The sequence below is a fragment of the Ammodytes marinus genome (genome assembly GCF_949987685.1).
Source record: "Ammodytes marinus genome assembly, chromosome: 12".
NCBI classification, from domain to species: domain Eukaryota; kingdom Metazoa; phylum Chordata; class Actinopteri; order Uranoscopiformes; family Ammodytidae; genus Ammodytes; species Ammodytes marinus.
Window position 1 is genome coordinate 22,812,714 of NC_137216.1, and position 14,167 is coordinate 22,826,880.

Sequence of the window (14,167 nt, forward strand, 5' to 3'; positions counted from 1 at the left end):
CATGAAACAATAATACCTCAGGATGGGCTCAGAACCTTAATTATCAATTGATTAACTTTCAAATTGGGGCATTATGATATCCAATTCTAGATTTACACACACAACACGTCAGGACCTTTTCTCAGGACTGTGTAGGCTTGTAAACCCGGCTTGATTGGCATCTCCCCGGCTCTCCGGGGCACAACTCACCCAGTTATCATTGTTATTGGCCAGTAGAGTTTCATAATTCCAAGCATAGCTTCACCCAACTTAAACCTGAGTAGATGTCTAATCAGTCAGTGTAATTGTAAATGCCTGTGTGGGTGTGCAAGGCCTGTAAAGTAAAAGTTCAACATAAATAGAAAATACCTGTTTCTGCTTTGTTACCAGGAAATACTTGAGATTTATACAACTACCAAATAAAGGAAAATTATCTTCTAAATGACAACTATGTAATGACATTTAACTTGTAAAAGTCATTCATGCATCAGCTGATGTGAATATGACGGTGAGCTGGATGGACCTCCATCATGACACACTATCCGTCTTTGCGCAGAGCAAACGAAACGTCAGACCGTATCTCCCGACATCAGACAAAGGGCAGATTTGAAAGTGTGCCACCCTTCTTTTAAGTTCACCTCAGATAAAATTCTAATTAACTTCAATCATGGATGACAAGTGAGCACACACACACACACACTTGGTAGCAGCGGCACGTTGGTAATGGGAGTAACAGGTGAGGGAAGGTCTGTGATGAACTACACTACGATGTCTGTGTCACTTTGTGACTGACAGGCATTGTGGTTCCCATCTGTGGACTTGTACATCCTTCCAAGTCAACCAGCGGGCCTTTGTGTATGTGTGTGTGTGTGTGTGTGTGTGTGTGTGTGTGTGTGTGTGTGTGTGTGTGTGTGTGTGTCTGAGTTGGACTGCAATTGACGTCTTTTGACACACATCTGTCTTCCTATCTGATCCTGTTTGAACTCACGCAGTAGACATTGTGAGGCAGTGCTCTAAACGAAAGGGTAATGCAGCAGCCTCCTTCAGACTACAAAATTGGAAATGTTAGTTGAGATTAATATCAGACGTGTGTGGATTCATTTGATAGTATTCACGCTGTGCACATGACTGCTCTCTTGCTCGAAACACAGGAAAACACCAGATAAAGAGTTGGCAAATGAATAACTGAGGATCAGTATTCCCGCTCATGCTCAGCCATAGGACTGAAATAGGATGAATTAATATGAGGACAAAAAACATGGTCCCCTGTCACCCTGGGCATAATGCACTCTCAAGCATATCAGGGTGCCCCAGCTGCGACCATGCTGTCTTATCATTTCAGAGCAATGTAACACTTCCTACGCTCCTTCGCTGTTCCCCCGACAACTGGAGAAAACAACTCTTAACGCATCGTTTTACCAGGGAAACTTTTCTCTTCCTCAGCGACTAAGTAGCTGAGGAACGAAAAACAAATTGGAGAGCTTGTTAAGGTCACAGAGAGAAATCACAGATGTTCTTCTACTGCCTGATTGCGACATGGCCTCATATAGTCTTCTTAAGACAAGAAAAAGAAAAGCTTTCTTTCTTTTTTCGCTGCATTTGAATGAATAATCCTTTAGGCTTACACCCGCAGAGACAACGTTATTTCTTTAAAAAACACAGAAGAAAAATGTCCCCTTTTGTTAGAAAGGTAACATTCGCGTATACAGTAGACATCAGTGCTCACGATGAGTCATGTTTATTTACTGAGAACTAACTAGCTCTTGTGAATGTGTCATGTTACTGCACATTACTTTTAAGCCCCATCAATCCCCGAGATTAATCCCAACACATCTCTGCTCTAAGGTTGAATCCCTTGAGTTTTGCCCTTTTTGTTAGTCAGGGATTAGTCAGCATCCATAATGAGGACACGTAGGGACCTAGGCCCATCATTTCCTCGTCGAACAAAAGGTCACAGATCAATATCTCTCTGTAATATACAAGTTTGAGAAAATGTTTTCACGTCTTCTGCAGATTTGAGTTAATCGCCTGTTGATAATGAGCAATGCCTAAGGACACTTAACCGGCAAATAGTGCATGGTAACTTAATCCTCACGATGAATGCTTTTTGAGCCTTTAACATATTCACTTTACCCCCCCCCCCCCCACACACACACACACACACGCACTTATTAAAATAAATGCCTGAACTGTGAGAGTGCATAATATGAATTATATGCTGCTGAGCACTACAAATCTATACACTTCTAAATAGCCACTATAGCCTCAGAAGATTTTGGACATTCATTAAAATTTCACCACAATATTCAGCTTCACCACATTACAATTTTCAAAAGATTTCCAAAAACTGCTGACATGTGCCGTTACTTAATTCAATCAATCCGGTGCAGTCATAATTTAGTCTTCAAAAGCCCAAGTAATCACATCTTGTATGAGAACAATACAACTACCATTAAGTTGATTTTCGTGTCTCCGCAACCATTGGCTGCTCACACTTATCTCTTTAGTGACAGCTAGTGAATGTGAGTATGTGAGTGTGTGTGTGTCTGCGTGTGTATGTGTGAGTGTGTATGTATTTGTGTACGTCTCTGTGCATGTCTATGGGGGTGGGAGGGTTGGGTTCTTTTCATTTTCTTCCCTTGATTTTATTTGCTGTTTTTCTATTTCTCTGTTGTTGTTGTTTTTAATCTCTGTAACGCACTTTGAGCTACTTCTTCATGAAAAGCGCAATATGTAAAAATGGATTTGATTTGATTTGATTTATGGCTCCATCTTTTTCAGGTTAAAGATCCTCCACTCACTGAGAATTAAACAGTAGGGCTATACGCTAATAGTCTCAGAGATTCACCCTGATGGGATTTTACAGGTTTACTTAAAAGTATTTTTTTTGTCATCCCTGTGTTTAATTTAATTTAACTTAAAGCAGTACTGCGCATGGTGTGTGCATTGCAAGCCATGGCAACAGGTCTAGTGAGACTGTGTGTCTCCAATTACATAACTAATTATAGCATCAGTTCAAGCTGCAGGTGAATTAGTGACTGATGGCTTCACTAAGGTGTGAAAAGCAGTCCTTCTACATGGCAAAGGGCGGGAGGTGCAGCTTGCCTAAGATATATTCAACCAAACTGTTTCTTCTGGTAGTCCCATTGTGAGTTACATATCTCCTTTTTCATTTTTTTTCACTGATAATTGAATGCACAGACTGGTCGTTGTCTGGAAGCCAAAAATGCTGACAATGCTGAGCCTAAATTCATTGTCACTTATGATTCATTTACACATTTAACCACACCATGTTATGACATATTCAATAAGGCATAATTCTTATGAACTACTATGGCTACATTTTCAGGACAAAGCCCCTCTACTTCTCAAAAAGTATGTGATGCGTAAATAATAGGCTTAAAAGTGCAAGCAACAGCGGTTATCATCCAGCTGCAGTCTTTCACGGTATAAATCTAAGATCACAGTGCCCCCTTCTGGAATGTCCAAGCTAAATTTTCAAAACAAGAGTGTGGTGCAGAAATGGGGCATGATTATTGGACTCACTCGTGTGTTGATTGGAGGTAAAAAAAAAAAAAAATCATCAATTACCTGGGCCTGGGTTGGGGCCTGACCCTGAAAAATGTGAAATCTTTCTTTCCAGTGGGAGAGCATTGAAAGGCAGCTTAGAGTGAGCTGTTAGAGTTTGGAATTACTTTTGATGGAGGGTAAAGCAAGCGTATCTAAGCTCTTCCATCTGTGTTCCATCTCTTCACAGACCTCATTCTTCTAAGCAACCAAGCCTACAGTTTCTCTGTAAAGCCCCAGCGCACATGCAAGCACGCACACACTCTCACACACACACACAATCCGTTCGATTCCCCACGTCAAAGCAAATTCCATAAAGGATGGTTGCGGCCTTGGCTTTGAAGGAAAAAGATGGGATACGTTATCCTCAAAGGTTTTATGTTTCTCAGCAACTCGACTCTGCTCGGCGCCATTCAGGCCGTGCTTGTTTTCTAAGCATACGGATTAAAATCTCTCCCTCCCACGAGAGCGGCAAGAAAAAATCTAAAAAAGGAATCTAAGAATTTGAGATAGCTGCCTCCGGGTGCTGTTTTGTGTGTGCTTCACCTCAGGAATACAGAGCCATTTCATACTCAGTCCCACTTATTTCAATGTGTTGCTTAAATTGACATTGTTTCCATATATTGGGAAGTGATTTCCATTTTCTTATCTTGCCATTATGGTGAGCCGCAAAGTAAACAATCAGGATCTACCTGTATGAATATTCAATATAGGTTAATGCAGATATGATTATTACCATGGCTAAAAACACAGAATCCATCAAGAAGGGGATTCGGTGTTAAATTGTAATAAAATATAATGCATGCATGCTCTGAATGAAATATGCATGACAAATTGGCTTTGGAGAACACAGAGCAGCCAGGTCCTCTGAACCTTTGCACAAAAAGCTAATTGAAATTCCTTTCATTATGACTGTGGCACTACAGAGCAACAGAGAATGAGACAGACGGACAGAGAAAGAAGAATATCATTATTTCTGATTACAGATGCAGGAGAAGCCTTGCATCACATAATGGCATATCATTGGAAAGAATTATGCAATTTCACAGCTATAAAAAGAGTAAACAATACACACATGAGATGAGCGTTTAGTCATTTTATTTACAAACGTTACTGTTCAATGCCATTCTGTATGATATATTCTTCGCTCGGGAAACCTGCGCATGTGTACAATCCTCCATCTATCAGTGAAAACTCCAGAAGACAAGTGCTATCAAAGCGAGACGGTTTTAAATATATATATATTTTTGAAAGAATTCTAACAATCTTTAATTACTTCTCCCTGTTATGAATGAAAAGGCACATAGACATGATAAGTATACATTGGTCGACAAAACGTGTTAATACCACAAGATACAGCGGAAAAAGAAGCATTATGATCCTGCAAGGGTTCCATGAAAACTCTGTGAACTCATCTGCATTCGGTGAAGGTTATGAAAAAGATCTGCCTCAATATAATCATACAGACAATTTAAAGACATTTTTGACTAGTTTCACGGCTAAAACATTTAGAAACTGTGGTGCATGCAGAAACCTTACACTTTGTACAACAGTAATACTTAATATGATATAAACACATTAAAGTAGATAACTTCTTATTGCAAGCTTACCCTCTCTCAATCACACACTGAAAAAAAAACCCACACAGATGATTCTCATCAGTCAAAAATGGAAAGATGTCCAAACCAAATCTCTCAGCTATTTGCAATGGCTTCAATGTTCACTTTAGTGTTCATGGGTTGTTGTCACAAGTAGTTTCTTCATCAATCTGCTGGAGCATGTCACATGACGGTTGGCTGGCCAGCTAAAACAAAAGAGGGGAAGAAAGCAGTGTTATTTCTCTCAAAGCAAAGCCGAAAAACAACACATTATTATGCTGATCAGATGGATAATTTATACTCACTTTTGAATCGCATGTAGCAGGTGTTACAGTAGAGCTGTTTGTTTCGTATTCTGACTTCAGCCCCGGCTTCCGATCCACCGAGCTCGGACTTACAGTCGATACACTGAGGAGGTTTAGGAAAGGCAAAAGTTAAAGTGCTACTCAGCCAGTTGAAGCTTAACCAAAGTTTCCAAGACCATACGGCGGAGGGATGAGGACAGACAGAAGCCCCTTGATTGTACTTTGATAGTATATTAAAAGAGAACATGATGGAATAAGAATAAATGAGAGACAAATAGACGACGATTGTCAGGATGGATCACTGTTCAGATACAGAAAACCAAATTCAAGGCAAGAGACCAAAGTTCCAGGAAGGATCAACAGTCAGAGTTAAGGCGGAGTCAGCAATTCTGGTTGTCAAAATAACTCTTTTCTCATATCATCAAAAATCTCAGTGTTAATACACAGCCTAGGCTCTGTAAAGTGGCATGTTGCTAGCTACCATGGGCCCCCTTTGTTAACATGCCATTTGTCTACAGACCAGTTTACAGAGCATAAACTGCGTATTAACACCAGAATTTGTTTATGCGTGCACACAGTACACATACAGTTAGTGGATCGTGAGGAAATATTCACTGATTCATTCTCTTGAATCGCTGACCCCACCCTTTAAGTGTTGGAAAAAAGAAACAAAGTTAAGGTATTGAATAGTTGGGCTTGCAGGTTTTGGCACAGAGAACCTTCATTGGTAAGCTGATATCACAACTTTGACATCCACCAAGATTGACCAGGTTAGTAATAAAAGGGGAAAAAAGAGGATGCTGGAGTGACGAGGTTAGGGTCGGCCGACGTGTGCCAATGATGTGCTCCCGGGGGGCCGTCAGCTCTCACCTTAAAACAGGTCAAATGATAACAGAGCCCAAGGGACTCGATGATCATGGCTGCTCCCTTTCCCAGCGGGGTGTCACACAACGTACAGATTTTCTTGCCACTCACTGACCTGGATTACAGAACGTAAAGCTGTGATATAAGAGGTGAGCACACATGCACAAAGCATGTGTGTAGGCATACACACAAAATAACTAAACGCACACAATACACATGTTCACACCATGGGTATACTAAACAGGGTTGGACTGATACATCATTTCTTTGCTAATCATGTTGAATATTCATTTTGGATGAGAGCCAGTCATGTTCCTGTTAAAATGGAACAAAACGTCCTCAATGACTATTTCCACATGACAACATGATGTTAAATATTGAATGATGTTTCTGCATTCTGTTAACGGATCTATGAGGCTTTCATGGATAAGGTAGGTTTTTTGTCTGGACATGAATAAAATTGGAAACAATTAGGCAAACAAATGTGTAATGTCCTACTATATCAGTGCCAGGCTGTTGCCTCACAGCATATGAACACAGAAAGAGAAACAGGTGTATTAAAATTATACTGTATTTTAGATATTTAATAGGAAACCTGTAAAAAAAAAAGGATTGTAGAGAGAAGTCTGGGTATATTCTGTCAGGTGTGAAATGGAGAATGGAGAATGTCACATAAACAAATATAACAGCATATTATAACACATTAAAACATCAAGGAAAAACACTTTAGGTTCAGATGCCTTTTCTGCCACCTATCCCCCATCATCCAAAGTTAAGGTTTAACGACACCACCTGGACTTTGATTATTCAACCCAGTATACCAGTGAGAGGTTAGAGTTAGCTTTATGGGGATGTTAAGCGAAAGCAGCATTGTTGATTTTTTACCTGCTCCGCTGCTGTTGGCCTCCTCCGTCCGACAGCGGCTCTGGAGAGGTGGCTGGTGACGGAGAGGATGGCGATGGGGAAGGAGACTGCCTAGGCCAGTTGGAAGAGGGGTTTCCCGCTCCTCCACGCAGGGAGCTCATGGAGTAGGAGGAAGGCAGAGTGGAGGAGCCGGGCCTCTGCTGGGCCCCTAACCCGCCAGTGTAAGTGTTGCCGGAGAGGGCAGAGTTAGGGCGGCTGTAGTTTTGGCTAAAAGAGTTGGTCCTGGGTGTCCACGATGAACGCCAGGAGTTGTAAGAGACGTCCAAGTTGTCAAGAGACTCCCCTCTGCAAAGCCAACCCACGGCAGGGCCCGCATTAGCCACGTTAGTAAGGGCCATTTAAACTGTCTGGCTATCAACTGTACCTGTACCGATTGCTTTTACTCTACAGGTACATCTAACAAAAATTTGAATATCAATGAAATATTTTTTTTTAATTCTAAAATTCAATTCAAAAAGTGAACTTCACTTTGTGTAATTAAACTAGAATATAAGTTTCACTTTTTGAATGGATTTTCCCAGGATATTCTAATTTGTTTAAAATGCACCTGTATGTTATAAGACCAAATTTCCAGACTGGTAGCCAGACTAATAGCCTAAATGTTTTAATTTTAAGCCCACAAAAATAAGTCAACAGGATATTAGCTTGTGTTAAAACCCAACCACCATCATCACACAATAGAGCTGATCTTTTTACTCTCATGTACCTGCGCATAGGTGGCACGTCACTCTCCTTGTTGGCGGTGGGGTCTGCAGCGCTCTGGCGGATCCAGCTGCCGTCTTTTATCAGAGAAGTCTTCTTCTTCATCTCGTTGAGGATCTGCTGACGCTCTGCCTCGGCCTGTGTCCCAGTCTGCTGACCCTTCTTATCACCAGCTCTGCTGCCCGTCACTGCACCCACAGGGGAGAGAGACAAAACCATAACGTTATGCTCGCTGAAATGAAACTCAAAATAAGTAGTTCAGATCAGGGCTGGCAAAGGAATTGGAAAATACGGGGACAGAAAGAATGAGATTGTGATAATGTGGATCCGGTCCGGTCAGGTTCAATTAAGAAAAATCAAAAGTGCAATTAAATTGTGGAAGCAAAAACATGTCGAGCCCGATTGGGAATCAAACTGCTAATCAATGAGTTAATTGCTTTGGCTGCAATTCATTTTCTGGTTGGCTTGCTTGATTGATTTTTCTCTTTTTATTGGTCAGCTGTTAAATCAAGCAGCTTTTTGATTCAGCAAAATATCCTTATTATTGACTAATCAGCTGATCAAAGAGGAGATTGAGCGGAGAGTCGGGCAGTTCCACCTCTCTCTGGCTGTCTGTATCTCATGGCATTGAGGATGTTTCTCCTTTCCATCTCCAGCTCTGACGCGGCCAACTGACTCTGGGCCTGTTTGTCACGCACTTTCCTCAACTGCTCTTCCAGCAGCCACTGAGCCATGCCCCCTGGCTGCATATGCACACCTACAGTAGAGTACAGCCCACATACATGTGCAACAACATTTGTACAGGGAGTCATTTTTTAAACAACCCCGGTATGAAGAGGCTTATATTTTAACAGTCCATGTCTCATGTCCCTGTTGCACTGACCATACAGTCTTTCAAACCACTGCTTTTTTGATGTAAGGTAAACTATAATCAAATTTATATAATATAGAATACAGTAAATATAGAAAACTGACCTTTATTGAAAGTATTTTCTTCTTCATCAAGCTGGGGAGATGATTTGGATTTCACCCTGGCAAACAAAAGAAATTAACATTTTAAGCCTTATTAAAAGAACACATTTTACAACTTTTTAAAAGAATCTGTTACCACTATGAAATAGTCTAATAAACATCTCTTTCGTTTGGAATGGTTACACAAGAACACTACTGATTGCAGACCAATTATAGTTAATTCCCCTCTCAGCTGGAGACCCTACCCATTTGCTGGAGGACTTCAAATTGTGTGACCATCAATATAAAGAGACGAGATTCGTTTGAAATATTATTTTGAAAATGGAGCCTACAAAGAGACCTTGCTGAAGTGAATAACTGGAGGTATAAGTTGTGCCAGGTCGTTTTTCTGTGCCCAGAAATGTGTTGCAAATAGTACAAAAGAAAACTATGATTCACTGTGTCACAGACATACACAAATAAATAATTGAGAAAAATTAGTGTGAGGCTATTTGTTATATATGTCCTCGGGTTACAGTAACACACAAGTGACAAATTGTTCTTCTTTGTTGGAAACTGGTGTTGGCATTTGGCAGGATTATATGCTAGAGAGATGCTGTTTTTTTGGCAGTTTCTCTAAAATTCAGACAATAAAAAAAACTGTTGCCAAGGTAACTTCTGTCGCAGAGGGCTGAATAAATAAAAGGTGAAATATCCACTTGGATGTCGAAAAGCTAACATGAATGCAACAAAGGATTAATTGAGGAGTAAAATGCAGCTGGTCACACTTATCTTAAAGTACTTAACTAAAATCCAGTTTTGCCAACACAACCTACTCACTCTATTATAAGAAATAGTTAAGAAGATAAATAATACTGAGGGGCTTTATTTTTACATCTCTTCAAAATAGGGTGTGAATAAAACATGTATTACATAAAAACTTGACGTATGGGGAGGCTTTATTAGTGCCAATAGCTGATTAGAGCAATACCGAGAGAAGCATTATATATAAAGTATGAGTGTAGATGCAGTTTGACTAATGCATACGCAGTCCCTCCTGTACTAACCTGTCTGAATAGGACAGTGGAGGCTGGGCAAAGCCTTGGGAACCACCAGCCCTTGGGTGAGTGGTAGTGTGTGGAGAGAGGTGGAACAAGGGTTACACAAACACAAAGGTGAAGGACAAAGCACATGCACAAACACATTAGTTGCACTTATGTTAAAGCACAGACGAATAAAAGCAGGTTATGTTTTCACAATTAAAAAGGTGGAGTCAGGAATCACTTTTTGTCAAAATCGCTTTTTGTCAAAATCAGTAAATATATCCTGACGATCTGCTACCTGAAGGTACTGTGTACGTTAAAAAATAATAATGTATAATACACAACCTAGACTCTGTAAACGGGCATGTTGCTAGCTACAGTGAGCCCCCTTTGTTTACATAGCTGTTAACTGAGCCTAGGCTGTGTATTAACATTAGATTGTATTTCAGCCAGCACACACACACAGTACAGCCAGATAGTGGATCGTGAGGAGAATATTCACAGATTTCCACTTGAAAGAGATTTTCCACAACAAGCATTCTCAAAAAGTTCAAACCACTCCACCTTTTAATGTGTTATTGTCAAACGGGGACAAACAGATGAGGGGGACGTGTGAGTAAACTGTGAGTTGGTTGGTTGGAGGAGCAGTGTCTCTACTAACCACTGCTGCTGCTGCTGCTGCTGTAAGGCTCTCTCCCTCTCTCTGCGCTGCTGCTCTGCCGCCTCCTGTCTCTTCCTCTCCTCCTCCCTCAGCTCCTCCTCTCTCCTCTTCTGCCACCTGTGGAACAAGTCCTTTTGTCAAAACAACTTCCCTCTTTGGGTCAGCATTCATGAGGGTAATCATCAGAGTCATGCCAGGGTCTTGTCTGAGGGATTTATACTCAAAATGAGCTGCTTTATACCTAATGGTTGTGTCGTGATCAAATGGTTGGGAGACTAAACATGGGTCGATACTTGTAGGAGCCATATTAATGTATTATGTTATGTTCATGTTTAAACACTAGGGAGCTGTATTGGGTGTGGCTGAGGTAATGTGGGTCAGCCCAAGGAGGTGATTTAAGCCAAGGAAAAACAGGAAACAGGTGTTGTCTAATTGGGAAGAAAGCAGTTTTTTCGACTGTGCCCATGTGCCCTTTGTTCTCTTTACGTGTATAGATATCAGCAATTTGTTTTGTTATTTTTGGTTTCTAAGTATATTATGAGAAAAAGTATTTTGCCGGTGAATGGATTTATATGGAAAATAAACCTGCTGTGCTATAGTAAAACGTTTCTACCGTTTATTATTTACTGAGCGCACTGGGCGCACGTCGGAACGATCCATTAAACAACCAGGTAGTGGCTTCGAAAAGGGCTTGGCCGCTACAATACTAGTCTAGCTCTTGAGGACTCAATGGTTATTTGAGTCTAGGGGGTTGTGCCAGGATGATGAATTTACATGTAGGTGTTACTTTGAATCTCCGGATGATGAGATTCTGTTACACTAAAAATGTTCTTCAACACACCTCAGCTCCTCTTCCTCCATGCTCTTCCTCTCCTCCTCCTCCTCCCTCTCTTTTCTCTCCCGTTGCTCCTGGAGACGCTGCAGCTCCCTCTCTTCCTCTTCCCTCTTCCTCCTCTCCTCCGCCTGCCTGTGGCGCTCCTGCTCCTCCTTCCTCTGCCTCTCTCTCTCTCTCTCCTCCTCTTCCCAGGCAGAGGGGGCAGTGGGCTGGTATACTTGAGGAGACAGTGGCGAGTGTGGGACGCCGTCCACCTCAACGCTCCCGGGCTGACGCAGAGAGTGAAAGAAAGGACGGTGTATTTGTTTATTGTTATTTTTAAGGTTTTGGTTTTTGTCACCTTCCTATAGGGACTATGCATGTAAATTAGCATTATGCTTACCCCAGCATGTTTACGTATTTTATTTATAGATACTGATGTTAATTTACATGCTCTGTCCCTATCAAATAAACAAAACATAAAACAAAGGGAAGCATTTGACAAAACTTGAGGTCTGCTGCAACCCTCAGTTCTTTTAAATCGAGTCTGAAGACTTTTCTGTTTCCATTTTAACCTGTACTTTTAATTTAATTTAAATGTTTTACTTCTTTTCATTCGCTTTTAAATGTCTTCTAATGTGTTTTATGTATTTTAATCTTGCCCCTGTAAAGCACTTTGAGTGGCCTTGTGTTTGAATTGTGCTATATAAATAATATATAAATGTCTTGCCTTGCCTTGCCTTACATGTTGTTAATCTGACCTTCGCCCTAACCTCCAGGAGGAAGTGCAACAACAATGGAGAAACTCCTGTAATCCCCCTGAGGTGACAAACCAGCGAGTGTGTGGGAATTCAAATCGAAAGTGGGGTTTTTGTTGCATAACCATGACTTGGAAAGCACACATAGGAAATCCATTAGACATTCTTCTGCTATCACTTGTCACTCTCTTGGAGCCTGCATCCTGAATACGCCCTTATACCTGCACTTAGCCATGTAACATGTAACATGTGGCTAAGTACATGTGAATAATTATGGCAATTTCAAATCGACAACGCTCTTTGGAAACATTTAAAGTGCTATCAGTAAGAACACAATGCCAACTTCATAGGCTGTAATTTACTAGAAAACACTTCTGTTACCTCTTGTTGGTCTCTGCTCTCTGTTATCTCCTGCTGAGCCTTTGTCCACTCCTCCTGTAGTTTCTCCTGGTCGCGCTTATATTTCTCCTGCAGGAAATAGAGGTCAAAGGTCAACGCATTTAGAAGACATGAATGCACATAGTCACACAGAAAAATCTAAAAGAATGTCCACATTGTACAGTGAAGTGGGAAGAATCTGTAAAGAGGGTATAGGCTAAATACTGAATAGATATCGTAGCTTCATTGTTTTCAGATCCTTCCCAGATCTACTACTGTACGTGTTTTTCTAACCATACTGAAAGATGATAGACTTAAAGACGCTCGCTCACGGCGGGAAGTCTCCCCGGCACTTCATAAAATCAGACCGTGAATCCAACAGGGAGTGAAGACTGAGGGAGTAACAAACTACATCGGCGCTCCGCCTGGACACCTTTGATCTGCATCCAGAAATAAACCGTTCAGATAACACTGTTTTCGACAGGATTCAGATACGAGACAGATCTTTACTTTCACTCCGCTGCAGAGTTTTCTGTTTTGAGCCTATTAGGAAGCATTCTGCATCGATTCCTGGCCCGTCGTTTGACGCTCTGTGTCAGCGTCAGATGTCCACATGGGTGTTTTTGATCAAATGGATGGTGATGTTGCATCATTTAGTCTTTTCTATGCACTCAGGTGCCAGTTTGTGAGGTGCAATGAGCTCAAATGAACAAAGTCCAAAATAACAGCCCTTCAATTAATTGATTCACATCGAGAGGTATATTCTTATGTTTTGTCCATGTCTATTCCAATGAGTGCAGACAAAATATTTCACTATTGTATATATTCAATAAAATTACAATATGGATTTTGTCTTTATCAGAATGTTATTCTGTTTGATTATCTGTTTTGTTGGCTTTATTAGTATTTTGTTGTCTAATTTAACCTCACAGCACCTCAAACTAAGTAATTTACTCTCTGTAAAACAGAAACTGAACATCGAAACCTTCATGACTGCTGGATTTATGTCAGGGGTGGATTTATTACCCTGCATTTGTTTTAGGTTATACACTGACTTTACTGCTAAACCAGTGTGCCTTTGTGTACCTGAAGGAGGACCTCCTGCTCCTTCTGCCATTTCTCTTGTCTCTTGCGTTCGTCCTCTGGGTTCCAGGACCAGCGGCTGACGGATGGAGTGATGGGAGGGACAGGTATCTGCGGACAGAGAAGATACATGTGCAGGATAAATGTCCATGCTTGTGTATTTCAATCTAGTAAACTGTTTGGGACATCATTACACTAATTGATGAAATCCGGCACACTAGCTGTTTTCTCCTCTACCTGCTCATTTTGATGGTTTTAAAAAAGGGATTAAATATGTCTATCTCCATTTTGGAAGTAGCGCTTCTCTTATAGTGCTACACTCCTCTATTCATTTTATTCCAGAGGGATTTAAAATGTGTACAACACGGGACACAATTTCTCATCAGACGCTTGAGTACTTTACTTGACATCGGAATGAAAGCTCCCTGCAATCACAGGTGAGTAACTGGGCAAGTAAAAGGCTTAAAGAGTGAACCAACGTCTGGAGAAAAACCAGCATAGCCGTGCGTGTCAGATTCTTAAATAATTGACCTGGGCTTT

At 41.0% G+C, this 14,167-nt stretch overlaps 1 protein-coding gene across 5 annotated transcripts in view; it reads right to left on the bottom strand.

Moving 5' to 3' along the window:
* Positions 1-4,633: 4,633 nt before the first annotated feature.
* LOC307258129 (LIM domain only protein 7-like) overlaps positions 4,634-14,167 on the bottom strand; it is a 48,987-nt gene continuing 39,453 nt past the window's right edge. For 3 of the 5 annotated variants that reach the window (XM_080037547.1, XM_080037549.1, XM_080037550.1), the window contains 11 exons: positions 13,631-13,738; positions 12,548-12,634; positions 11,436-11,698; positions 10,595-10,711; positions 9,958-10,008; positions 8,915-8,970; positions 7,944-8,127; positions 7,199-7,522; positions 6,320-6,428; positions 5,450-5,552; positions 4,634-5,350 (listed from right to left, as the gene is read on the bottom strand). In XM_080037547.1, coding sequence (XP_079893673.1) covers positions 5,328-5,350; positions 5,450-5,552; positions 6,320-6,428; positions 7,199-7,522; positions 7,944-8,127; positions 8,915-8,970; positions 9,958-10,008; positions 10,595-10,711; positions 11,436-11,698; positions 12,548-12,634; positions 13,631-13,738 — 1,425 coding nt within the window. In that variant the 3' untranslated portion in view covers positions 4,634-5,327. The remainder of the gene's footprint in view (positions 5,351-5,449; positions 5,553-6,319; positions 6,429-7,198; positions 7,523-7,943; positions 8,128-8,914; positions 8,971-9,957; positions 10,009-10,594; positions 10,712-11,435; positions 11,699-12,547; positions 12,635-13,630; positions 13,739-14,167) is intronic. The other 2 variants (XM_080037548.1, XM_080037551.1) reach the window with 2 other exon arrangements.